Here is a 27,418-nt window from a genome sequence, read left to right on the forward strand (position 1 = left end):
GTAGGAAGGGAAAAATGAAGGGGTGGGAATCGGAGGGGGAGACGAACCATGAGAGACTATGGACTCTGAGAAACAAACAGGGTTCTGGGGGGAGGGGGTTGCCTGGTGATGGATATTAAAGAGGGCACGTATTGAATGGAGCACTGGGTGTTATGCGCAAACAATGAATCATGGAACACTACATCAAAAACTAATGATGTATGGTGATTAACATAATAAAATAAAATTTAAAAAAAAAGTTGACTGGAACATTTAGGACCAGCTAGCTTACTTTTCTTGTAACTATGTTCTTTAGGTGGCAAAGATCTATTAAGATCTTTTTATCATTTCATTCCTGTTGCTTCTGTCATAGGCCAGGCATTGCTTTTTTCATTAGTCTATCTAAGTGTAATCTTTTTCATTGCTGTATTATCTCTTTAATGAAATAACATCCATCTTTGCCTCAGTTTTCAGTTTTCTAATCAAATTTTGCAGCTGGTAGTTTGCAGGCTAGAAAGCACCTTAATGTTCCTGAGAAAGAGGACTCAGCCACTATCCTACCTAAGTGTCTTCATTTCCACTTCCTTGCATATTCCGGTTTGGTGGTGGTGGTGGTGGTGGTGGCGGTGGTGGTGGTGGTGGTTGTGGAAGGATTATTTAAGGAGTAAGGATCCACACTACTTGACTTGGTGGGTTTAGGTCTTGAGCCAGATCAAACATTCTAGTGCTTTGTTGGCAACATTCCAGAGACCTAGTTATATTATATGTGATCTGTACATATCAGGGTTGTATATAATCCATATCATTGAGAGCATTAAGAAATTGGATTTTATGAGCTCTGGAAGTTTGCTGGGTGGAGCAGCCTGAAATTGAAATGAAGAAAGGACTTGGTTAATTATTCAAGATAGCTGGAGACTTGGAAGAATACATTGGGGGATCTATGGGGGATCTATCCAAAGGAGAGACTCCTCCAGAAAGAATGGGAAATTAAGATGGGTATTACTTTAGGCATAGAAAGCTCTCCTGCCCTCCCTCTCTTATTCCCCCCCTTTTCTGAAAAGAAATGGTATGCTTTTATCCTATTTACAAATTAATAATGGTACTTATGACAAATTTGAATAGCTTTGTGATTTATCAGAGAAAATAAATTTGTAGATAAACTGAAAAGGGAACAATAAAAATGCTCTAACATCTTTGAATTTCTGAAAATTTACTCATCTTCCTATATTGTAGAGATTCTCAACTAGGAATGTATAATAGAATTATCTTTGGAAATGCTTAAAATATCCTACTCCAGAAAAATTGACTCAATCTCCTCAGCAGTTGAATTCTAGACAGTACCTCCTTAGGTTTTTGAGATGTTCACTCCCTGGTTAAGAACCCATTTTCTCCCAGTGCTAGATTGAAGTTAAACTCTGAAAATTAGTATTTCATTTTGTTTTTACTATTGTGAAACTGTTTTATCTGTTACATAAGAAACCTATCATAACATTTAAGGAATAGAGTCAGTAGATAGGAAGAAACTGGGAAAATAAGGGACAAATTATGCTACTATTTAATCATAGTTATGATTTTAAATAGATAATTTGAAAGTTTTCAATTTTTTTAAGTCTAGTACTATTTTTATTACCCATTTTACACATGAATTTTTAAATTCCATAACAATATTTATAAATGTATGAAAGGCTTCTTGTTTGAGATGTTACTGTTTATTCAGCAGCACTATCTTGATGTGTTTTATATGGTTTGAGTTGTATTTTTAAAGAGTGTGCAGATAGCCTCATTATTTTGAAAACCAGCCTGTGTCATGTTTACTTTGTCCAATGTAAACTATTATCTGAGGGCTGGACTAGTAAAATTTGAGGAATAAAGGTAGAATATTATCATGTTTCATAGTATAATCAATAATTAAAGCTATATTATGTTCTTATAAATATAGCTATGCACAAAAACCTCACTTGGACCTGCCCCAAAGACCAAATAGAATTAGTAGACTACACATAAACTGAATTGAGCATTGCTTACTCCCAGCTTTTCCTTTGAGTTGGCATTGAAAAATGATCTTTTCTAATTTCCCTACCTATCTAGTTTCCTATTATTTTCCAAAAGGAACATTTTAGTCAGTTTTTTTCTCTGTTCACAGTTTGTTTCTTTCCATTGCTCAAGTTGTTGTTTCTAGCAGAATTTAATGGGATTCCCATATTGGTGGTCGTTTAGGTTGGATGTGGCTTTTAAATACTTCTTTTGATGCAAAATATGTGTATTTACATTGCTGAGTACTAATGTTATTCTGAAGAAAATTAATTTTAATAGTTTTAACTTGAATATGTTTTCTTATAGCAGAAAAAGAAAACTAAGAACTTCAATCCACCAACACGTAGAAATTGGGAAAGTAATTACTTTGGGATGCCCCTCCAGGATCTGGTTACAGCTGAGAAGCCCATACCACTATTTGTTGAAAAATGTGTGGAATTTATTGAAGATACAGGTAGGATAGAAGTATTATTGCAAGAGATTTAATTTAAAAGTTCACTTTTGCTATACCAACAGTTTGTCAAATGCTCATGATTCATAAAAGCTAAGTTTTGAAAGAGGTGTATAGTTCTCCTTAGGATTGATTGTCTTGAGTATTAACTCTAGACATAACTATCAGATACTTGATAAGCTTTGTTGTTAGCCATTAATGCTTTTGTTGGACTTCTTTTTGATAAATGGATATGTTGAATGCTAAAATGTTACTTCCCTTATTCCGGAATTTAGAATAACTTGATTATTAAATTATGCTACTATTTAATCATAGTTATGATTTTAAATAGATAATTTGAAAGTTTTCAATTTTTTTTAAGTCTAGTACTATTTTTATTACCCATTTTACACATGAATTTTTAAATTCCATAACAATATTTATAAATGTATGAAAGGCTTCTTATTTGAGATGTTACTGTTTATTCAGCAGCACTATCTTGATGTGTTTTATATGGTTTGAGTTGTATTTTTTTTTTTTTTTTTTTTTAAAGATTTTATTTATTTGAGAGAGAGAATGAGAGACAGAGAGCACGAGAGGGAAGAGGGCAGAGGGAGAAGCAGACTCCCTGCTGAGCAGGGAGCCCGATGTGGGACTCGATCCCGGGACTCCAGGATCATGACCTGAGCCGAAGGCAGTCGCTTAACCAACTGAGCCACCCAGGCGCCCCTTGAGTTGTATTTTTAAAGAGTGTGCAGATAGCCTCATTATTTTGAAAACCAGCCTGTGTCATGTTTACTTTGTCCAATGTAACTATTATCTGAGGGCTGGACTAGTAAAAATTGAGGAATAAAGGTAGAATATTATCATGTTTATGTGCATTTAAAAACATGAGTTAATCATGAAACCTCAGTAATTAAATGGACTACAAAATGTAATAGTTTGAAAACATGAACTAATTCCATCTTAACTTTATTTGTTCTTAATGATCTTCTTTGGTAAATAAGCATTGTTTAAAAGACAAAACTAGGATATCTGTCCTGTCTAAAATGTCAAGCTCATTTTTACTTGGATGTACAGTTCTATACCTGTTGGGTTGTCTTTTTGGTGAGAAGTGCTGACTTTTAAGTTTTAATAAAGGAGTAGAATATGGGACAATAACTATTATCCACTAGTATTATAGTTGAAATAGCCTATATCTTCCCTGTTCCGTTAATAAGTGTTAATTTATAGAGCCTACATTTGGATATACTCTTTTTTTAAAGATTTTATTTATTTGCCAGAGAGAGCCACAGTGAGAGAGGGAACGCAAGCAGGGGGAGTGGGTGAGGGAGAAGCAGGCTTCCCGCCGAGCAGGGAGCCTGATGTGGGGCTCGATGCCAGGACCCTGGGATCATGACCTGAGCTGAAGGCAGACCCTTAACGACTGAGCCACCCAGGCGCCCCTGGATATACTCTTAATCATTTGTTTTTTTCCTTCAGCAAAGTGTATTTTAGCCAAATTTCTTGTCTATATTTCTATCCGTCTTTAGCATAGTAGAAGTGCAAAGGTCCTTAAAATATTAGCTTTCTGCTTTGAGCTTAAAGAACTCTCATTTGCTTTAGTAAATAATTTGGCTTTATGGATATGACTGAGGAATTAGGAAGTATTTTTCTTTAGTAATTAGAAAATAATAAAGTAATGTGTTTTGTACATTTATTTTTCTTGAATATTTTCGAGTTGAGTGATTTGGTATGAGGAAAATGAATGAATTCCAAGTGTAAGATAAAATGAAATTCTACCCCAATTCTTAGCATAATTTGAATTAATTCAGTTAACTGACAGGTAATTTATATATTTAAGTGCTTTGTTAGAAGTGTACTGAGGTACCATAAGACCATAAGAACATATACAAGATAAAGCCCAGTTCTTGTGTGGTGGTAGTGGTAGTGTATTTGATTTACTGATTAATGCTGATGCGTTTTAGCAGAAAATTCTCAGTTGCTTGAGTTCAGTATTGAATTCTCAATATGCACTTGTAGCACAACCATCTTTTGAAGGTTTTACTTATAATGTAAATATATATCAGATACTTATATTTAAAAGTCGTACTTTGTTGTTTGGAGATCCATAGACATAGTGGTGTAAATGAGCAGTCCTTTTACTGTTAATAATCAATCAACAGGCCTTGTTTAAAGGACTAAACTTTGGGCGCCTGGGTGGCTCAGTTGGTTAAGCGACTGCCTTCGGCTCAGGTCATGATCCTGGAGTCCCGGGATCGAGTCCTATATCGGGCTCCTTGCTCGGCAGGGGGTCTGCTTCTCCCTCTGACCCTCCCCCCTCTCATGTGCTCTCTCTATCTCATTCTCTCTCTCAAATAAATAAATAAAATCTTTAAAAAAAAAAAAAATAAAGGACTAAACTTTTTAAACAACCTTGAAGAAGCCATTATGGTAGTTTTAAAATTCAACTTCACTGATGATTTACATACAGTGAAATTCACCCGATTTTAATTGTGCAGTGAGTTTTGATAACTCTAGTCATTTAAACACCACCACAGTCAAGATAAAGAACATTTTCATCCCCCAAAAAGCATGCAGTGTTTCATCATGAAGTATAATAATGATAGCTAGCTGTTGGGGGTTTTTGTAGATGCTGTTTATGAGGTTGAGAAATTCCCTTCTATTTTTGTTTCCTTGTATCCAAAATGGATGTCAATTTTGTCATGTGATTTTTCTTCATCTGTTGAGGTGATCATATGGTTCTTTTTAAAGTCTGTTTATATGGTAAATTATATTAATTGATCTTCAAATGTTAAACTAAACTGCATCCCTGGGATAAATACCACTTGGGCATAACATTTTGTCTTATATTTTGCTGGATTCAGTTTATTGAAATGTTAAGGATTTCTGCTTCCTGAGGGATATTGGTCTATAGTTTTCTTTCCTTGCAGTGTCTCTTTCTGGTTTTGGTATCAGAGTAAAACTGGCATCACAGACTTGAGTCTGTTTTCTAAAAAGTTTGTACAGAATTGGTAATATTTATTAAATTTTAGTACAATTCATCAGTGAAACTGTTTGGACCTGGAATTTTATTTATGAGGAGGTTTTTAACTGTGGATTAAAATTTTTAAGTAGATACAGGGCTTTACAGATTTTTCATTTCTTGAGTAAGCATTGGTTTTTTGTGTGTCTTTCAAGGAGTTTATCCATTTCATCCAAGGTGGCATAAGCTTGTTTATAAAATTCCTTATCAGTGTTTTAATGCCTATAGCATCTGTAGTGATGTCTTCTCTTTTGATTATGTATCACTAATTTGTGTCTTTTTTCCCCCTCATGAGATATTTATCAGTATTACTGATCTTTTCAAAGAACCAACTTTTGGTTTTATTGATTTTTGTTTCCTGTATTTTGTCTGTTTTTTAATTCAGTGAATTCTTTTAATTCTCTTTTTTTCTGCTTCATTTGGCTTTATAGTGTCTTAAAGTAGAAGCCTAGGTTAATGATTTTGACCAATCTTTACTATAACATTTAATGTTAACTATTTTCCTCTAAGCATTATTCTAGCTGTATACCACAGATTTTGATATGTTTACATTTGCATTCAGTTTGGAATACTTTGTAATTTCCCTTTTGATTTCTTCTTAATTTAACTCATTGGTTATTTTAGAAGTATTTTATTTCCTTATTTTTTTAAGATTTTTATTTATTTGACAGAGAGAGAGAGAGAGAGAGACAGCGAGAGAGGGAGCACAAGCAAGGGGAGAGGGAGAAGCTGGCTTCCTACAGAGCAGGGAGCCCAATGTGGGGGCTCGATCCCAGGACCCTGGGATCATGACCTGAGCCAAAGGCAGACACTTAACGACTGAGCCACCCAGGCGCCCCTTTTATTTTATTTTTTTTAAGATTTTATTTATTATTTATTAGAGAGCACAAGCAGGGGGAGCAGTAGGCAGAGGGAGAGGAAGAAGCAGGCTCCCCACCAAGCAAGGAGCCTGATGTGGGGCTCAGTGACCTGAGCTGAAGGCAGACGCTTCACTGACTGAGCCACCTAGGCTTCCCAGAAGTATTTTATTTCTAAATAATTTCCAGATATCTTTGTTACTCATTTCTAGTTTAATTCTATTGCAGTTGGAAAACAAGCAGTTTGATTTTACTGTAAGTTTATTTAGATTGTTTTATATCCCAGAATATACTCTGTTTTGAAGAATGTTCCGTGGGACCTTGAATGTTTTATTAAGCTGTTGGGGTGAAGGGTTTTTTAAATGGGAGTTAGATCACGTGACGTTCTTTAAGAAGTCTCAGATCCTTCCTGATTTTTTTTGTTGACTTTTTTTTAAATTACTTATAGAATACTTTTGAAATCTGCCATCATGATTATATGTCTTTCTCCTTTTTAATTCTGTTAGGTTTTGCTTCATGTGTTTTGAAATTCTTTTAGTTGCATATACATTTAGGATTATGTCTGCTTTATGAACTGAGCTATAATTATAAAGCATTCTCTTTATGCTTTATAGTATTCCTTCTTAAGTCTACTTTGTGTAATATTAACATAGCCAGTGGTATTTTCCTTGAGTAATGTTTGTGTGGTATATCTTTTCCATCCTTGTAGCCTATTTGTATCTTTATATTTAGTTTAGCTTCTTGTAAGCAGCATATCATTGGGGTTGATAATTCATTTCTGTTCATGGAGTGTTTATTAGATCATTGGATTTTTTTATTCATTTATTTGACAGAGCACAAGTAGGCAGAGTGGCAGGCAGAGGGAGAGGGAGAAGCAGGCTCTCCACCAAGCAGGGAGCCGGATGCGGGGCTTGATCCCAGGACCCTGGGATCATGACCTGAGCTGAAGGCAGACGTTTAACTGACGAAGCCACCCAGGCACCCCTTAGATCGTTGGTTTTTAATTATCAATATGATAGGTTTTAAATCTCCCATCTTGTTTTTGTTTTTGTCCATGTGATTATTATTCCTTTTTTCTTCTTTTCCTGCCATCTTTTGGATTAATTGAATATTTTAAAAATTATGTTTTACCCCAAATTTGGGTTATCAGTTATATCTGTCTTAGGTCTTTTTAGTGATATGCTAGTATTTGAAATACATATCTTTAATCACAGCTCATTGTCAAATATTACACCACTATAATGTAGAATTTAGAACCTAGTAAGAGTATATTTAACCTTCCATCCCTTGTTCTATTGTTGTACATTTTAATTCTGCAATTTTTAAAAAATTTCAGTATAGTTAACATACAGTGTTATATTAGTTTCAGGTGTACAGTATAGTGATTCAGCCATTCCATACATCACCCAGTGCTCTTCAGGACAAGTGCTGCACTACTTAATCCCCATCACTTATTTTACCCATTTCCCCACCTACCTCCCCTCTGGTAACCATCAATTTGTTTTCTATAGTGAAGAGTCTGTTTCTTGGTTTGTCTCTCCCTTTTTTTTTTTTTTCCCTTTGCTCATTTGTTTCTTAAATTCCACATATAAGTGAAATCATATGCTATTTGTCTTTCTCTGACTTATTTTGCCTAACATTTAATTCTGTCTATGTGTTGCATATGGCAAAATTTCATTCTTTTTTATGGCTGAATAATATTACATTTTACATCTGTATCACTACTTTATGAATTCATCTGTCAGTGGACAGTTGGGCTGCTTCCATAATTTGGCTATTATAAATAATGCTGCAATAAGTGTTGGGGTCATGTACCCCTTTGAATTTGTGTTTTTGTATTTTTTGGGTACCCAGTAGTGCAGTTGAGGATTATAGGGTAGTAGTTCTTTTTTTAACTTTTTGAGGAGCCTCCATGCTGTTACAGGGTAGCTGTACCAGTTGTCATTCCCACCAACAGTGCACATGGGTTCCTTTTCCTCCACATCCTCATGAACACTTTTTGTTTCTTGTGTTTTTGATTTTAGCCATTCTAACAGATATGAGGTAATACTTCATTATAGCTGTGATTTGCATTTCCCTGATGATTAGTGATGATGAGCATCTATTCGTGTGCCTGTTGGCCATCTGTATGTCTTCTTTAGGGAAATGTCTGTTTATGTCTTCTGCCCATTTTTTAACTGGATTATTTGTTTTTTGGGGTGTTGAGTTGTATCAGTTCTTTATATATTTTAAATACTAACCCTTTATCAGATATGTCATTTGCAAATATTTTCTCCTATTCTGTAGGTTGCCTTTCAGAACAATTTTGCTGCTGTTTCCTTTACTGTGCAGAAACTTTATTTTGATGAAGTCCCACTAGTTTAGTTTTGCTTTTATTTCCCCTGCCTGAGGAGACATATCTAGAAAAAAGTTGCTACAGCTGATGTCAAAGACATTATTATTACCTGTGCTCTCCTAGAATTTTTATGGTTTCATGTTTCATATTTAGATCTTTAATCCATTTCAAGTTTATTTTTGAATGTGGTATAAGAAAGTGGTCCGGTTCCATTCTTTTGCATGTAGCTGATAAGTTTTCCCAGCACCATTTGAAGAGACTGTTTTTCCCATTTGATATTCCTTCCTGTTTTGTTGAAGATTAATTGACCGTATGATTGTGGGTTTATTTCTGGGTGTTTTATTCTGTTCCATTGACTTATAATTCTACAGTATGTTTTAAACATCATAATACATGTTTATAATTTTTGCTTTAAACAGATAATTATCACTTTTGAGAGATATTTTCTTTCAGAAGAAAGATTTATAAATCGTTTTATATAATGGCTTTAGTAAAATATAATTCACATATTCTGCAATTCACCAATTTAAAATGTACAATCCAGTGGTGTTTTAGTATCTTCACAGAGTTGTGCAGCCATCAGTGCAACCTATTTTTAGAGCGTTTTCATTAACCTCAAAGGGACCCCCCATACTCATTAAGCCGTCACTCCCTATTACCCACACCCACCCACCCTTAACTTTCTGTCTCTATTGAGTTAACTGTACTGGTATTCTGTGACTGGCTTCTTTAATGTAACATTTTCAGAGCTCATCCATATTATAGCATCTATCAGTACTTCAGGTTTATTGCTGAATAATTTTCCATTGGTGAACATTTGGCTTGTTTATACTTTTTGACTATTGTGACTATTGCTTCTGTGAATATTCTTGTATAAGTTTTTGTGTGGACATGTTTTTCACTTGAGTATGTACCTAGATATGGATTTGATAGATCATATGGTAGACTATGTTTAAATTCTTTAGAAACTACCAGACTATTGTCCAAAGTAACTACCATTTTACATTCCCACCAGCAATATATAGGAGTTCCAGTTTCTCCATATCTTTGCTAATATTTTCCTTTTTTTTTTTTATTATAACTACCCTAGTGGATGTGGAATGATACCTCATATGGCTTTGATTTCATTTCCTTGAAGACAAATGATGTTATGCAAATTTTCCTCAAGCAGACTCCCCACTGAAGATAGACCCCCTCGTAGGGCTCGATCCCAGGACCGTGAGATCATGATCTGAGCTGAAGTCAGACACGTAACTGACTTAGCTACCCAGGGGCCCCTGCCCATTTTTAAATAGTTATTTATCTTACTGTTAAGTTTAAAGGCTCTTTATATATTCTGAATACAAGTTGCATTTAAGTATGATTTGCAAAAATTTTTTCCTAAAAAACATTCCTTGATGTTTTGTGCTTTTGAAGCACAAAAGTTGGAAATTTTGATGATGCCCAGTTTTTAAAGATTTTTTTCACTGTGTTCATAGGATCATGTCTAAGAAGGTTTTGCCCAATCCAAGGTCACACAGATTTATTCCTGTATATTCTTCTAAGAATTTTATGGTGCTAGTGCTCTTACATTTAGGTCTGTGATCCATTTGAGTTTTTTTGTCTATGGTGCAAGAAAAGGTTACAGCTTGCTTCTTTTGCATGCAGCTCTCCATTGTCTAAGCACGATATATTTATCCTCTGTATGTGATGTGTTCTCCTTTCTCCCTCAACTCCCAGATGCTTTTAAAGTTACTTTGTTTTTTAGCAGTTTTATTTAAAATGTTCCTTAGTGTGTGCTTTAAAAAAAAAAAACAAAAAAAAAAAAACACTTGTGCTTGAGGTTTCTGGAGCTTCTTGCATCTTTTTGGTTTATAATTTTCAAATTTGTAAAATTTGGGGCCATTATTTCTTGAAATATCTTATTCCCCCTCTTATTTCACCGTACTTCTGCTTGTAGACTCCCAACTACATGTGTGTTAGACATCTTGAATTTGTCCCACAGCTCACTAAGACTAAGGCTGTGTGTTTTGTTAAGCCTTTTTTTTGTTCTGTGTATCATTTAGATTACACTGTATATCTGTTCACTGATTTTTTTTCTATACCGTCAAATCCAGAAGTTCCATTTAAGTCTCTTTTATTTGTGTGTCGTTTTTCTACGCATAATTTGGTATTTTCCTTTACATCTGTGAATATACTTAAAAAAATTGTAATAGCTGTTCTAAAGTCCTTTTTTACTATTCTGCCATATTTCATTTCTGGATCTGTTTCTGTTGATCTCCTAATTATGAGTAACTTTTCTGCTTTTTTGGTGGTTTTGATTTGATGTCAGACATTTTCAATTTTACAGTATTAGGTGGTGAGTTTTCTGGTGTTCTTTTAAAGAGTGTTCAGTTTGTTTTGTCATGTATTAATTATTTGTGAATCACTTTGATACTTTCTAGGCTTGTATGTAAGTTTCTTTTGGTGGATCCAGAGTAGCTTTCATTTTATTGTTTATATAGAGCTAAAATAACATAAGGACTTGACCCAAAGCCCTGTATATTAAAAGGTCTTTGAGAATAGAATTTGAACTATTCTCTGCCCTGGACTGAGGAAGTTTCCTCTCATACATGTGGAGTATTCAACCAAAGATTTCAGGGACGTTTCTGCACATCTCTGAGGCTCTTTTCTCTGTGTAACGCTCCCTCTTTTTTGGTATTCTACCCCACAGATTTTGACCTTCTCATCCTTTCTGAACTCCAATCTCCTACCTTCTCAACTCTGGTAGACCTTTGTGCTCTCTTGGGATTCCACCTCTCTGCACTACTGTCTAAAAACTGTTTCCAGGCACTGTAATTCAGACAATTTAACTTAATTTGCTGCTTTTCCCCCATAGATCACTGTTGTTCAATGTCTGAAAACTTTTTTATATAATTACTCCAGTTTTTAGTTTTTTACTATAGGAGAGCAGTTTCCATAGCATAGCAGTTAAGTCCTTCATGGTGGAATCAGATGTCCGTATAGCAATTTGTATAATAGTACTGTATAATAGTTGTGCTAAGGTAAAGTTGGGAAATGACCCTTGAAGTATAAGTTTAAGGTAGGCAAAAAGGCAATGTGGAGGAGAGACATTGTAAAGAAAGGGAATGATAGGCTTCTCTCAGGAATTAGTATGATAAACCTGATAGATAATGAGGTTGAAAGAGGACTCAAAAATGCTCCTCATATTGCTGGTAGGGTAAATGTAGGTATACCATTAATGAAAACAGAAATTGAAGTATGAAAAGCAGAAATGGCATTTTGATAATGGATTCATATTATGTACATGTTAAATCTTTAGGTGCCTGTGGGTTATCCATAAAAAGCCCCAAGACTCCATTGAATGTATGGCTATGGATCTTTGGAAATGGCTTAATCTTAAGATTTTGGTAATTGTCATTATATAGATATCAGTGTAAGCTATGTGTTGATGAAATTGAGGGTGAATATACAGAGTGAGAAGAAAAGTTCAGTGCAAATAGGCTATACAAAAGAGTAGGCTCAAAAACACCAGAGAGGAGAAAAATTTTAATAAGGAAGCATCATTATCAGCACTGAATATGAAGAAGTCAGGTGACTTAGAATGATACTTTTAAAAACATTTTTGTTGAGATAAAATTCACATGACATAAAATTTAGCCATGTAAAAATGTACAGTTCAGTGACATGTAGTGCATGTACAGTGTTGTGCAACCACCACCTTATCTAGTTCCAAAGATTTTTATCACCCTAAAGGAAACTATACCCATTAAGTAGTTAGTCCTTTCCCTTTTCCTCCCTTGGCCCAAGACTCTGGCAACCACCAAGCTGCTTTTTGTCTCTGTGTATTTACTTACCCTGAATACTTCATATATATGGAATCATACAATATGTAACCTTTTGTCTGGTATCTGTTACTTTGCATAGTATTTATCTTTGTTGTAGCATGTGTAATTGTATGGATTTACCACATTTTGTTTATTCATTGATAAGTTGGCGGACGTTTAGTTTGTTTCCACCCTTTGGCAATTGTAAACACTGCTGCTGTGAACATTCATATACAAACATTTGTTTTGAGTACCTGTTTTCAGTTCTTTGGGGTAGATACCCAGGAGTTGAATGTTGAGTCGCGTGGTAATTCTGTTTATCTTTTTTTGCGGAGCTGTCAAATTATTTTCTACAGTGGATTCACCATTTTATATTTCCACCAGCAGTGTACAAGAGTTCAAATTTGTCCACATCATTGGCAAATTGGAAGAGCAAAATAAGATTATCAGCAGCAGGAGGTGCACCGCCAACAAATCAGGAAATTGAAAAACTATAAAATGTAGGAAAAAATACTGCAAAATTGCAAAGACTCTAACCCAGGAATGCCTAGATAGATTCTGAAGATAGCACACCTTCAAAACCAGAGAAACCAGGAATTATAAATTAGTCTCTTAAAGAATTTCTTTAGTTTTAGTAATGTTGTGTCTAGCAGAAATTCCTTGAAGTTTTCTGGTATATTAATAATAATACTTTTTATCGTTTCTGGCTCTGAAATATATTTTTATCTTTTAGCAGGAACATTATCTTCTTTAAGTAGCTAGTCATTCGGTCTTAAGTAATGCTTTTTTGTTATTGTTGTCGTCATTTGTTTTTACATCATTGCCTTAGATGATAATCTTCATGAGAGTAGGGACCCCTAGGTCCTAAAATCCATGGCTGTGGCACATATGAGTAAGTCCTTACTTAATGAATGTTTAAACAGTTTTTTCCTAATAACTGATTATTTGTCCTTGTGACATTAGTTATACATGAATAATATTTCAGTCTTTATTTTCCAAACTACAGTTAGCATTTATTGTTTTTCATACAAACACAAAGACTGCATGATGATTGCAAAAGATGAGAAAACGGAGACATATGTGCTCCAGTGAGACTTATAATAATAATTTAAATGTATAGCAACTGAATAATTTGCATTATGCTTAGCCCCACTAAGTTATATTATCATAAAAACACAGGTTTTGCATTTTAATAATAATGGATGAAGGTGATACACAATGTGTAAGATGATCTCTGGTTTTTCTTTGGAAAGAGACTATTCTTAAGTGAAAGCTATTTCAGATGCTTCCTTTTTAAGTTAAATTGAAACACGAAACTGTCATTTTTGTGGTTGACAACCAGATGATGTATACATAGATCTCTTGTTTAATGATGAAATTCCTGCAGGAAAATAAATGTGCAAGTCTGAAGAGACCCTAGCCCTTAATCTTTTTATTCCTCAGGTGAAATAATATACTTTGCTAATATAATAATCAGCTTTTATGGAATATTTACTATTTGTACAATAATTTTTAGTATGATATAAAATAACTTTGTATATTCATGTAATTTTCACACCTGAATGAGTTGTATGTACAGTTACTGTATCTGTTTTACAGAAGTAGAAACAGGCTCAGAGAAATTAAGTAACAGATCTGAGGTCACACAATTGGATTCTAGCTCCACTTACCATTACTGCTTACAGATGACGTTTGATGAGAGTTGTTTTATTGTTGTTAAGGAAAGGAATTGTCTCTTTCATTATAGCAAGAAGAAAGGCACAGATAAGTCCATAAGAGGTAGAATGAAAAATGAGTTGTGATTTTATTATGATCAAGAGTTAAGGTTTTCTTTTTGTATATATTTTTACCATATATAATATACCTTTAAACATACATAGCTTTTTCAAAAGGGGATAATTAAAAATAGTTTTATAATAGTTTTAGTATATGAGCAACATCATTCCATGCAATAAGATAGTTGTCTTTGGAATTACCTTTTATGACTTACCATATTCTAACATCATTATAGTTGTGGTTTATTCAGTTATCCTGTATTTCTGAACATAAGTCTCCAAACATTCAATGCTAGCAGTTATCCTTTTATATGTACATTTTTATATGCTTGTATTTTTATTTTTTCAGAAAAATGTTTAGATGTGAATTTTCTATGTCCAACCCGAAGTGGTGGAAAGTATGTACCATAATAAAAATAGGCATTGTTGAATGTGACATACTAATTACCCTAGCTTGTTCAATGTGTGACCTTGAGAAAGTCATTTCACTTTTCAAAGCTTGTTTATCTTTTACATAAGGCCTCTCGTCAGTTATTTTGAACATGGGATGAAAATGATATATGTAATATGTTTTTATTAACTTTATTTTTTTTAATTTATTAAGTAATCTCTGTGTCCAACGTGGGGCTCAAACTCATGACCCTGAGATCGAGTCGCATGCTGTACCAATTGAGACAGCCAGGCACCCCTTCTTTATGAACTTTTAATCATTATAGTAAGGAAAGTAACAAAATGAAAGATTGGAGAGCTATTGTTATTTTTTCTCAAATAGTAAAGATTTTGTGGCTGGGAAATATAGTGACATGTTTTATTTTTTATTTTTTTTTAAGATTATATTCATTTGAGAGAGAGAGAGCACAAGCTGGAGGGGGGGGGAAGGGAGAGGGAGAAGCAGACTCCCGGCTGAGCAGGAAGCCCAACTCCAGGACTCTATCTCAGGACCCTAGGATCATGACCTGAGCGAGCCAAAGGCAGTCGCTTAACCGATTGACCCACCCAGGTGCCCTAGTGACAAAATAATAAACATATCTTTTCCACCCCCCCAGTGGAATTATAAGATACTGTTTTTGATTAAGAAAATACTGAAAAAAGAAAAGAAAATACTGCCTTTAGCTTTATTATTCCTGTAATAGCCTTTGCCTAAAATGTTATTTAACACTGCCCGAAGATTCTTACTGCATTGATGTTAGTTCACCCCCCCCCCTTTTTTTTTTTTTTAAGATTTTATTTATTTATATGTCAGAGAAAGAGAGCACAGGCAGGGGGAGCGGCAGGCAGAGGGAAAAGCAGGCTCCCCACTGAGCAAGGAGCCGATACAGAACTTGATCCCAGGACTCTGGGATCATGACCTGAGCTGAAGGCAGACACTTAACAGACTGAGCCACCCAGGCATCCCAATGTTAGTTCATCCTTATAAGCTTGATATATAGATAGATTTATTTTTTTAGAGCAATTTTAGGTTTATAACAAAATTGAGAGGAAGGTATATATTCCCATATATTCCTTGCTCCCACATATGAACCCCACCCCCACCCCACGTTACCAGCATCACTCACCAGAACACTACGTTTTTTACCAATGTTCAGCCATTAATGTATCAAAATCACCCAAAGTCCCTAGTGTACTTTAGAGTTCACTCTTAGTTTTATACATTCTATGGATTTGGACAAATGTGTAATGACATATCCATATTATAATAACGTACAGAGTATTTTCACTGTCCTAAAAATTCTCTGTGTTCTGCCTATTCATCTCTCCCCCACTCTCCCTTCCTCTACCCCAGGCAGCAGCTATCTTTTTTATTCTCCATCTTTTTGCTTTTCTATGGTATATAGTTGGAATCACAGAGTATGTAGGCTTTCCAGATTGGCTTCTTTCACTTAGTAATATGCATTTTAAGATTCTTCCATGTCTTTTCATGGCTTGATAACTTACTTCTTTTGGGCACTTAGTAACATTCCATGTTTGGATGTGCTACAGTTTTTTATCCATACACCTAGTGAAGGACATCTCGGTTGCTTCCAACTTTTGGCAATTATGAATTAAAATGCTATGAACATAGTCTGCAGATTGTTGTGTGGATGTAAGTTTTCAACTCCTTTGGGTAAATAACAAGGAATACAATTGCTGGATGGTATGGTAAGAAGATGTTTTGTAAGAAACTGCCAAACTGTCTTCCAAAGTGTCTACCATTTTGCATTCTCACCAACAGTGAATGAGAATTCCTGTTTTTCCACATTCTTGCTAGCATTTGAGTTTGTTAGTGTTATTTTTTTTTTTTAAAGATTTTATTTATTTATTTGAGACAGAGAGAATGAGATACAGAGAGCATGAGAGGGAGGAGGGTCAGAGGGAGAAGCAGACTCCCTGCCGAGCAGGGAGCCTGATGCGGGACTCGATCCCGGGACTCCAGGATCATGACCTGAGCCGAAGGCAGTCGCTTAACCAACTGAGCCACCCAGGCGCCCCTGTTAGTGTTATTTTAATAGGTATGTAGTAGTATCTTACTGTTTTAATTTGCAGTTTTCTAGTAACATACTATGTAGAACATATTTTCATACTCTTATTTGCCACCAGTTTATCTTCCTTTATGGTGTCTGTTAAGGTCTTTGGCCTGTTTTGTAATGGAGTTGTTTTCTTATTATTGAGTTTTAAGCATTCTTTGTATATTTTGAATAACAGTCCTTTATCAGATATGTCTTTTGTAAATATTTTCTCCCAGTCTGTGACTTGTCTTCTAATTCTCAAAATACTGTTTTTCACAGAACAGAAATTTTTAGTTTTGATGAAGTCCAGTTTATCAATATTTCCTTTATGGATTATATCTTCAGTGTTGCATCTAAAAAGGCATCACCATACCCAAGGTTATCTAGGTTTTCTACTGCTATCTTCTACTTATTTTATAGTTCTGTTTTATATTTGAGTCATTTAGTTTTTAGATTTATATTCCCATTTTGAGTTCATTTTTGTCAAGGGTGTAAGGTTTATACCTAGATTGGTTTTTTTTTTAATGCAGATACATAGCTTTTCACCGTTTGTTGAAAAGATTATCTTGTATTTGCCTTTGCTCCTTGGTTAAAGATTAGTTGACTTTATAGGTATCTGTTACTAGGTTCTCTGTTCTGTTCCCTTGATCTGTTTCCCTATGTTTTCCTTAATACCACATCATCTTGTTTACTGTAGCTCTGTAGTAAATCTTGAAGTTGGGTAAGTGTCAGTCCTCCAGCTTTGTTCTTCTCTCCGAATATTGTATTTGCTTTTGAGTCTTGGCCTCTCTGTATAAAATTTAGAATCAGTTTGTTGATATTTATAATAAAATTATTTGCTGAGAATTTGATTGGATTGCATTGAATCTGTAAGTCAAGTTGGGAAGAACTGACAATGTTGACAATATTGTGTCTTCCTATCTGTGAACATGGAATATCTCTTCACTTAGTTCTTTGATTTGAGTTTTATTCATCAGTTTGTGGTTTTACTCATGCAGATCTTATACATGTTTATTGAATTTATACTTAAGTATTTCATTTTGGGGAGTGCTAATGTAAATGGTATTATGTTTTTAATTTCAAATTCCACTTGTTCACTGGTATATAAGGAAAGTAACTGACTTTCATATGTTAACCTTGTATCCTGCAACCTTGCTATAATCACTTATTAGTTCTAGATTTTTCACCTGTTGATTTTCTACACAGATGATCGTGTGATTTGTTAAAAAAAAAAAAAAAAAGATTTTCTTCCTAATCTTTATGCTTTTGATTTCCTTTGCTTTATTGCTTTGGCAAGGATTTATAGTATACTGTCAAAAGGCATGGTTCGAGGGGACATCCTTGCCTTATACCTGATTCAAGTTTCTTACTGTTACGTATGTTTGCTGTAGGTTTTTTTTTTAATAGTCTTTATCATATTAAGATAGTTCCCCTCTATTCCTAGTTTGCTGAGAGTTTTTATCATAAATGAGTGTTGGATTTTGTCAGATGCTTTTTCTGTATATTGGTATGATTGTGTAATTTTTCTTTAGTCTAATGATTTAATGGATTGTTTAATTGGTTTTTGGATATTGGACTAGCCTTTCATACCTCGGATAAATCCCACTTGGTCGTAGTACATCATCTTTTTTAAACATTTTTTTTTATTCAATTTGCTAATACTTCGTTGAGGATTTTTGCATCTGTTCATAATAGATACTGGTCTGCACTTTTATTTTCTTACAATTTTTTGTCTGGATTTATAAGCTTTTACCATATGAAAAATCGCACTATACTCAGCTTGAGATTGATGGACATGTTACTGCATCCATTGTTTCAAGACTCAAAATAACTGGCCTGTTGAACTGCATACTGCTTCATATCAGGGACAGTGTATTTTATGTCTTTTATCACATGCATATTCTAATACACTGCACATAGTAGGTGTTGTATTAAGGAATATTAAATCCTGCTTCAAATCAAAACACATCATAGTACGTCTCCATATGTTCATATCTTTTCTGCATTTGTGAATAAGTACACTTCAATAAGATATAGCTGTCTCATTTAGTTTTCATCTCATTTATGCATATAATCTGTTACACATTTTGTTTTAGGCTTGGGACATCACATCTAAGAGAATGACTCCTAGATCTCTTTCTCACACCCCAGCGTTTTCCTTTATTCCTGACTGCCTATTGAACTTTTCTATTTGGATGTGGTATCTTGGGATTTAAGATTAAAATTCAGTTCATTTTCCCCCAAGCCACTTCTCTTGATTTCCTTTTTTTCTGATAGTGCCAGTTTCTTTTTCCCAGTTACCTGGGCAAAGGTATTTCATTAATCTGACTCCTCTTTCACCCTTCGTGCCCACACACTATTAATTGCTCAGCCTTAGCCTTTCTTAGTAGTATTTTTCTTCTGTCTGTTTTCCAGTGTCACTACCATATCAAGATCTCTTTTTTTTAATCACATTTACACTGTTACTGCTTCTAATCCAGTTGTCTCCCTACCCCCAAATGTGTCTTCTACTTAAAAATATTGAGTGCTTAGAAGGAAAAAAATAAAGTTAAAATCTAACTTAATTTTGGGGGTGCCTGGGTGGCTCACTCGTTAAGCGTCTGCCTTCGGCTCAGGTCATGATCCCGGGGTCCTGGGATCGAGCCCCGCATCGGGCTCCCTGCTCAGCCAGGAGCCTGCTTCTCCCTCTCCCACTCCCCCTGTTTGTGTTCCCTCTCTCACTGTGTCTTTCTCTGTCAGATAAATAAAAAAACCTTTAAAAAAAAAATCTAATTTTGGTTGCAAGAAACCAAATGCAAAAAATACACTTAATTGAAAGGAAAATTATCTCTGGAAGCCAAGAGATTCTGTCCCCAGTGGACTAGAATCCAGGTAGTAGTATCATCTGTTTTTCTGTGTCCTTTTCTCTCTGTAGACTTACCTTGTCTATTTACACATCCTATATTTTTATGTCTTAGTTTGAATTACATGCTGAGCCTAACCAGATATCTTTGAGTCCCCAATTCCAAATTCTCAGAGAATCTGATGAGTATAACATAGCATACTGTACTGACCAGTTTGTTGATTTAGCATTTCCAAATAATCAAATTTAATTTTTTAAATAACTGATTAATATAGAATGTTTTATTTTGTCTAAATGCATGTTGCATTGTGCAGTTTTCTTGAAGTATGATTTTGCCTTAATACTACTACTTACCCATGTACCTCCCCATGGTTTTTATCTTTCTGTCAAGCAGTAAGAATGTATTTTAAAGATTTTATTTATTTATATTAGAGAGAAAGAGCGCGTGTAAGTGGGGGAAGGGGCAGAGGGAGAGAGACAATCTCAAGCAAACTCTGTGCTGAGTGTGGAGCCCACTTCAGGGCTTGATCTCATGATCCTGATGAGATCATGACCTGAGCCGAAACCAAGAGTCCAGACACTAAACCAGCTGAGCCACCCACGTGCCCCAATAATGCATTTTTAATTGTGTAACATCTACCTTGAATAAGTTTATATACTACCACCAATTTTGATTTTTTTTCCCCACATGAGCTTTTGAGTTTTTTTTTTTTTTGAGGTAAAAATCACATAACGTATAACTTAACCACTTTAAAGTGTACAATTCAGTAGCATTTAGTGTATTCATAATGTGTAAACCTCACCTCTAATTAACTCCAAAATATTTATCTCTCCAAAGGAAATCCTGTACCCATGATGCAGGCAGTCACTCCTCACATACCACATTTTGTCTGTCCATTCATCCAGTGATGGCTATATGGGTTATTTACATTTTGTGTCTCTTGTGAATAGTGCTTTTATGAAGATTTATGTACAAGTATTCCTTGAAAAGCTCCTGGCATGGAGCCCAGTGCAGGCCTGGATCTCACAACCCTGACATCATGACCTGAGCCCAAATCAAAAGCTGGACCCTCAACCTACTGAGGCCCCCCAGGCACCCCTGGCCATTATTTCTTCAGATATTTTCCTTTCCATCTAGGAAGGCCCTTGTGCATATGTTGGTAAACTTGATGGTGCCCCAGAAATCTCTTAGGTTTTGTCCATTTTTCTTCATTCTCTCAAAATAGATAATCTCAACCCACCAGTCTTTAAGTTCACTATTTCTTCTACCTGCAGATAAAATCTGCTCTTAAACCTCTCTAGTGAATTTTTTTAGAATTGATTGATTTGTGAGCGCACACATGGAGAGAATCTTCAAGCAGACTCCCTGCTGATCAGGACTCAGTGCCATGACCCATGAGATCACGACCTGAGCCAAAACCAAGAGTGAGACGCTCAACTGACTGAGTCACCCAGGCGCCCCTCTGTAGTGAATTTTTCATTTTCTTTATTCTAATTTTGAGATCCAGAATTTCTCTTTAGTTCTTTTTGTAATTTTTATCTATTTATTGGTACTCACTATTTGTTGTGATTGTTCTCCTGGTTTCTTTCAGTTCTTTGTTAATGCATTTTTCTAAACAGTTGATTTAAAGTTTTTGTGTGATGCAAAGACTGGGTTTCCTCATGAACAGTTTCTGTTTATTTCTCTTGTTTCTTGGGTGTACTATATTGTTTATTTCTATGTCTCTTAAAATGTTGTTGAAAACGTATTTTGGGGTTTTGAATATTGTGGTATCTCTGGAAATCAGATTCTCCTCCTCAGCAGGGTTTCTGTTGTTGTTTATTGGCTATGTTTGCTGGTTTGGTGACTTTCCTAAAATACTGTTGTAAAGTGTGTATTTTTTGTCATTTGTGGCCACTGACGTCTGTACCCCATTAGATTAGTGGTTAGCTAGTGTTTTGACAGTTTGTTTAAATGCCTGAAAGTCATTGGAAAAAGTCCTTTCCAAGTCTTTGCAGATTTTATTGGGGCATTCTTTCAACACTTACCCAAGCCGTTTATAACTCTGCCTGAGCCTTCACTTCCAGCTTGAGCAGAGCCTGTGGTCAGCCTAGAGATGAAAGTTTCTAATCTTGTCAGGCATTTTCTGAGGATGTATCTAGCCCTGGGCATGCATGTGGACTTCTTGATTCCCCAGTATTATGTAGGAGCTTTTTAAAAGCTGTAATTCTGCCAATGTCTCCCATGCCAACATCTTCCATCACAGGCTTTCCCTCCCTTTGCTTGTCCTGACTGTTGTCTCCTGCTCCAAATTGCTACAGCTAATACTTGTGCCTTTAAATGCCAGTGAAAGTACCTCACCCCTGGGGACACTTCAAGTTGAGTGAAACACAAGCAAGCCCTTGTGCTGTTCATCTGGGAGACAGGTGAAAACCTATCACCACATTTCTTTGAGAATAAGATCTCTGTTGCTCCCTCTGGCACTTGCAATCTTTGCCCAGAGCACAGGCTGCATCATTATGGTCGTTGCCAATCTGAAGTGTAGGGGTATGGTAGATGGACAGTTAGAAGCTGCTTTCTTCACCAAGCCTTTTAGTGGTTGTGATGATTTTTTTTTTTTTTTTTTTTTTTTTACCAGATTTCAGAGTTCTGCAAAAATTGATTCTGACACTTTTTGACAGCTCATTAGTTGCTTTTCTGGGGGGAACCAAGCCCTGAAATTCCCATCTCCATCTCTTACTGATGCCATTCCCCATGGACATATTTTTCTAATTTATGGGTTATCTACATACCTTACTTTGTAATCTCTTTTATGATTTAGGATTATTTCAACCCGAAGGTGTACAGAAACAGTCTGTGAAACTCTTTGTTTTATATCCTGTATTAGCAGTTCAGATAGACCATTTTCAGATACCAAGAACTTTGTACAGCACAAGGGTTAGGTACTTTTCTAACAAAAGAAAAAAAAGAGGATACTTGGTTAAAAGTTATCATTCAAAATTTCTAAACTTTTATATTTAGTTTTGGAATTTTGGAATAGATTTCTAATGCCTTTATTGTTTGAAGGCCCACGATAGATATTTCGGGTGATTTAAGTCCAAGTTAAACTTTGATAATTCACATCTAGGTAAGTGAGTTAGGGGTGTTTTTTGTTTGTTTATTGTACATCATTTAGTTATTAGTGAATGGAAGGCAAGATTTTTAGCATGTATGATTAAGTACCTTAAAATTTTTATTTAGCGAGAAATATTAAATGCTTATCACTATGTTGGTGGTTGTCAACCTCAGCATTATTGACATTTTGGGCCATTTAACTCTATGAGAGGGGCAGTCTAGGATATAATTTAATTTAGGTGCATTGCATTTAGTGTTCTTTTAGTCTTTTAAAACCCCTTTAATTCAAAAGAGTTTTTGAAATTATCATCAGACCTTTAGCCACTAGTTTTAGTCTTCATTGATTTTTTTTAAAATTTTTAAAAAAGATTTTATTTATTTATTTGAGGGAGAGAGAAGGCATGAGAAGGGAGAGGGTCAGAGGGAGAAGCAGACTCCCTGCCGAGCCGGGAGCCCGATGCGGGACTCGATCCTGGGACTCCGGGATCATGACCTGAGCCGAAGGCAGCCGCTTAACCAACTGAGCCACCAAGTCACCCTTCATTGATTTTTTAAATTTCTCCTGTGGTTATTGGTTGACATTTCACTATACAAATGAACTACTCTTTCTTCCTCAATTTGAGTTTGTGTGATGCTTCCTCATTATTAGATTTGAATTACATTTTTTTGTTAGAAATACCACCAGGGTGATATGTCTTTTTAAGTACATCATATCTGTTGAGACAAAATGTCAGTTTGCCCCAATATAGGTGTTATTAATTTTGATTATTTGGTGCTATATCTACCAAACTTCATCACTGAAGTTAAAACTTTAATTTATTAATTTTTTGTTTATATTGTTATGGATTCATTCATCCTTAATATAGTCAGTGGGTTATAATCCATTAATGTTTTTATATATTTTGATATTCAGATCATTGTAACTTAGTCTCCTTCATGGCTTCTGTGTCCTTTTAAGATATGTCCCCATAATTCTAAGTACTTTTTCAGTTTTCTGGCACAAGATGCACCAGGCTTGGCTTATACTTTTTCTGATTGAACTTTGGCATCAGCCTTTGCTCCAGATTGCTCTGGTTTGTTTCGGTAAAGAATGGTATTTAGAAACCAATATTGGGGCTGTTTATGGACCATCTTAGCAGAAAAGGCTAGGAAAGCTCAGAAATATATGTCTGTATGTATCTGTACTTACTTCTTTAGCAGTCTATTAAAAACCATGAATTTTTGCTGTTACTTTCAATTTCAGTCTAATGCCACAACGTACATTTAATTCTATTTCCTCTTATTAGTAATTTCCTTCTCCAACAGTGGGAATCCTTGCTCCTTTTATTCTCCGCGTATTTACTAATTTGCTCAAGTCTGGAATGTGCAAAAGTCTCCATTACACCCTAGATTTGAAACCTATTAAGTAGAGTTCAGTAAGTGGCTCCCAGTTTGTTTGTTTGTTTGTTTTTAATTTTTAAGGTCCAGTTACATAGAGTGAAGTGCACCAAACTTAAGGGTACACTTAGATTGAGTTGAGACAAATGCATACCCCTGTTTCATCCACATACCTGTCAAGAGACAGAACATTTTCATCATCCTTTATGTCTGTTCCCAAATTAGTTTTCCAACCACCCAAGATAACCTCTTCTGATTACCCCATCCCCCACTTATAAGTAAGTACTACCTGTTTTAGAACTTGATATAAATGGAATCATACAAAATAAATTATTTTGTGACTGGTTTCTTTCATTCATTACAGAATAATTCTTGTTGTGACTATGTCAGTAAAATTTTATAACATTTAAAAATACAACTTTAGCCATGAAACTTTGTCATTGGATTTTTGCTCCCTTTTATGTTCATAGATTTCTGAATATTAACTTTTCCTCCAGCATGAGATAAACTTCATTCTTTCCTATTGTGTATTCTTTGTAAAGACTAAGATGCCTGGGTGGCTCAGTCAGGTAAGCGTCTGCCTTCGGCTCAGGTCATGTTCCCCGAGTCCTGGGATCAAGCCCCCCATTTGGCTCCCTGCTCAGCGGGGAGCCTGCTTCTCCCTCTCTCTCTCCTACTCCCCCTGCTTGTGATCTCTTGCTCTGTCAAATAAATAAATAAAATCTTAAAAAAAAAAGACTAAAGTAATTCTAATAACTAGGTAGGAAAGTAGAAGGAATTAATAATACATTGTCCCGTGCAAAAGCTGTGACATTGGTCAAGGAATGTTTGAAATAATCTCCTTTTTCATTGATTACTTGTTTTGGGTTTTTGTTGTTGTTGTGGTGGTATTGGTGGTTGTTGTTACTCCTGTAACGAGAGTACAATAAGAGTACAATGCCTTATCAAATTGAGTTTCTTTTAGAATGCTTTGAGGAACTTCCTATTGAACATAGAGAATAGCTATAGACTTTTGGCCAGTGACATATAAATGTTAGATCTTTTGTTATTGTCTACAAGTCCCTGGGGCTTTTCTTTTTTCTTTCTTTCTTTTTTTTTTCTTCTCCAGTATAATTTCTTTATGTTGTTTAGACTCTGTAATTTCTATTGATTTATCTTCAAGGTCTGTCTGGTTCTGTTACTTCTTAGTTCTAAAATTTCCAGTTCTTATTGTATTTCTGATTTTTTGCTGAAACTTTCTATTTTTTGTTCCTAGTGTATTTATAATTGCTTGTTGAAATATTTTATGATAGCTGCTTTAAAATCCTTGTCAGATCAGGGCGCCTGGGTGGCTCAGTTGGTTAAGCGACTGCCTTCGGCTCAGGTCATGATCCTGGAGTCCCTCGATCGAGTCCCGCATCAGGCTCCCTGCTCGGCGGGGAGTCTGCTTCTCCCTCTGACCCTCCCCCCTCTCATGTGCTCTCTCTCACTCTCTCTCTCTCAAATAAATAAATAAATAAAATCTTTAAAAAAATAAATAAATAAAAAAATAAAATCCTTGTCATCTCATTCCACAACTGACGCCTTTGTATTGGTGTCTGTTAATTGTCTTTTCTTATTCATGTTGAGATTTTCTTCATTTGTGGTATGATGAATGATTTTAGCCTATTATTGTATCCCAGGCATTTTGGATATTATGCTATGAGATTTTGGATCTTCTGTTTTAGTAGGCCTCTTCTGACACTGCACAAGCAGGGAAGGAGAGCTGCTTCATTACTTCAAGTTGGGGATGGAAGTCCGGATGCCCTACTTGGTCTCCATAGGGTTCTACTGACACTGCCATGGTGGGGAGGGTAGTTTCCCTCTTTTGTCAGGATCTAGTCTCCATTCACCTCTAGTGACATTCCAGGGAGGGGAAGGGGTGCCTTTCTTACTGCTGGGCAGAAGTGGAATTCTAATCTCCCTACTTGGTCACAACTGATATATGTGAGGAGTGGGTTTCATGGTCTTTGGCTAGAGGAGGGCAGTTATAATAAAAAATGTTTTGTTTTACTTTCTTTTTTTGTTTGTTTTTGTTTGTTTTGTTTTGCTTTCTAAGGCCACATATTTCACTAGAGAAAGCAGGTTTTTCTTGTTGTGGTTGGTTTTCTGTTAGTTTTTCTTTTTTGCCTGTGCTTAGTGAGTGGTATTTCTGGGTTGCAGGCTTCTGTTGCCCAATCCAGTATATATGAGGCAAAAAGAAAACCCAGAGAACTCACTGTCCTATTGTTCTTCAAGTTCCAGGGTCCTTAGATAGCTTACTTTCTCTCTACCAGTCTTTTGACTTTCTATATATTATGCTCAGGAATTTTAGCTGTATTTGGTGGGAGAAATAGGGAGGAACTTGTCTTCTCATTTTGCATGGAACCTGGGTGTCCTAAATGGTTAAACAGAAAAAGTAGTCCATTGAGAATTTAAAAAGAAATGCTCAAAAAAATTAAATTCTTAACAGTTTACCACCATATATTTGTAAGTCACTAAGATGTACATAAACTTAAGTATATTTTTTGTTGTAGATAAGTATGTATGTATAAAAGCTTGTATATTTCTTTTTTCTTTTAGGATTATGTACTGAAGGACTCTACCGTGTTAGTGGGAACAAAACTGATCAAGACAATATTCAAAAGCAGTTTGATCAAGGTATGGCATATAAAATAAAATCATTTTAAAATTATTTTCCTTATTGATATTTCATGGTGGGAAGATTGATTTTCTAAGGATGTGGGATTTTGAAGGGAAAGAGTTTTGAAACAGGATTAGAAGTATGTGATAGAATAAATACCACAGTCAGGAAATAGAAAAGCTATAAATCCATTGCCAGAATTAGAAAAGCAATAATAAATTGACTTATGACATACCAGCATCTTTGTATAGCAGAGATAGTACTTATTTAAAGATGCAATTAAAATTTTATTTCATGCTGTAGGGCCAACTAACCATTAGGAATAAAAACAAAACAGTTCCCTACTCAGAGTAAATTCTGTAAGAAATCAAAGTTTTAAATACGAAAAATGAAGACTGAACATTATGGAGAAAAAGGAGTGAATATTTTTATAATCTTAGAGTATGGAAAGGCCTAAATTTGATACGAAACCTAGAAAGCATACACAAGATAATAAATTGGACTACCTAAAAATGTAAAAATTCTGGGCGCCTGGGTGGCTCAGATGGTTAAGCGTCTGCCTTCGGCTCAGGTCATGATCCCAGGGTCCTGGGATCGAGTCCCGCATCGGGCTCTCTGCTTCTTGGGAGCCTGCTTCTCCCTCTGCCTCTCTCTCTCTGTCTCTCATGAATAAATAAATAAAAATCTTTAAAAAAAAAAAAAAAAAAAAGAATGTCTAATGACATGTCAAAAAAAAA

The 27,418-nt window shown here is 35.3% G+C and overlaps 1 protein-coding gene across 7 annotated transcripts in view; it reads left to right on the top strand.

Annotated features, from left to right (window-relative positions):
• The window catches only part of ARHGAP5 (Rho GTPase activating protein 5), an 80,748-nt gene that overhangs the window by 42,300 nt on the left and 11,030 nt on the right, over positions 1-27,418 (top strand). For 4 of the 7 annotated variants that reach the window (XM_064570933.1, XM_064570934.1, XM_045900683.3 and 1 more), the window contains exons 3-4: positions 2,320-2,467; positions 26,621-26,698. In XM_064570933.1, coding sequence (XP_064427003.1) covers positions 2,320-2,467; positions 26,621-26,698 — 226 coding nt within the window. The remainder of the gene's footprint in view (positions 1-2,319; positions 2,468-26,620; positions 26,699-27,418) is intronic. The other 3 variants (XM_054513668.2, XM_064570935.1, XM_045900682.3) reach the window with 2 other exon arrangements.

Source organism: Mirounga angustirostris, unplaced genomic scaffold (assembly GCF_029215605.1).
Source record: "Mirounga angustirostris isolate CCGP_5_RB_7025 unplaced genomic scaffold, mMirAng1.0.hap1 SCAF_9, whole genome shotgun sequence".
In the NCBI taxonomy this organism is placed as follows: domain Eukaryota; kingdom Metazoa; phylum Chordata; class Mammalia; order Carnivora; family Phocidae; genus Mirounga; species Mirounga angustirostris.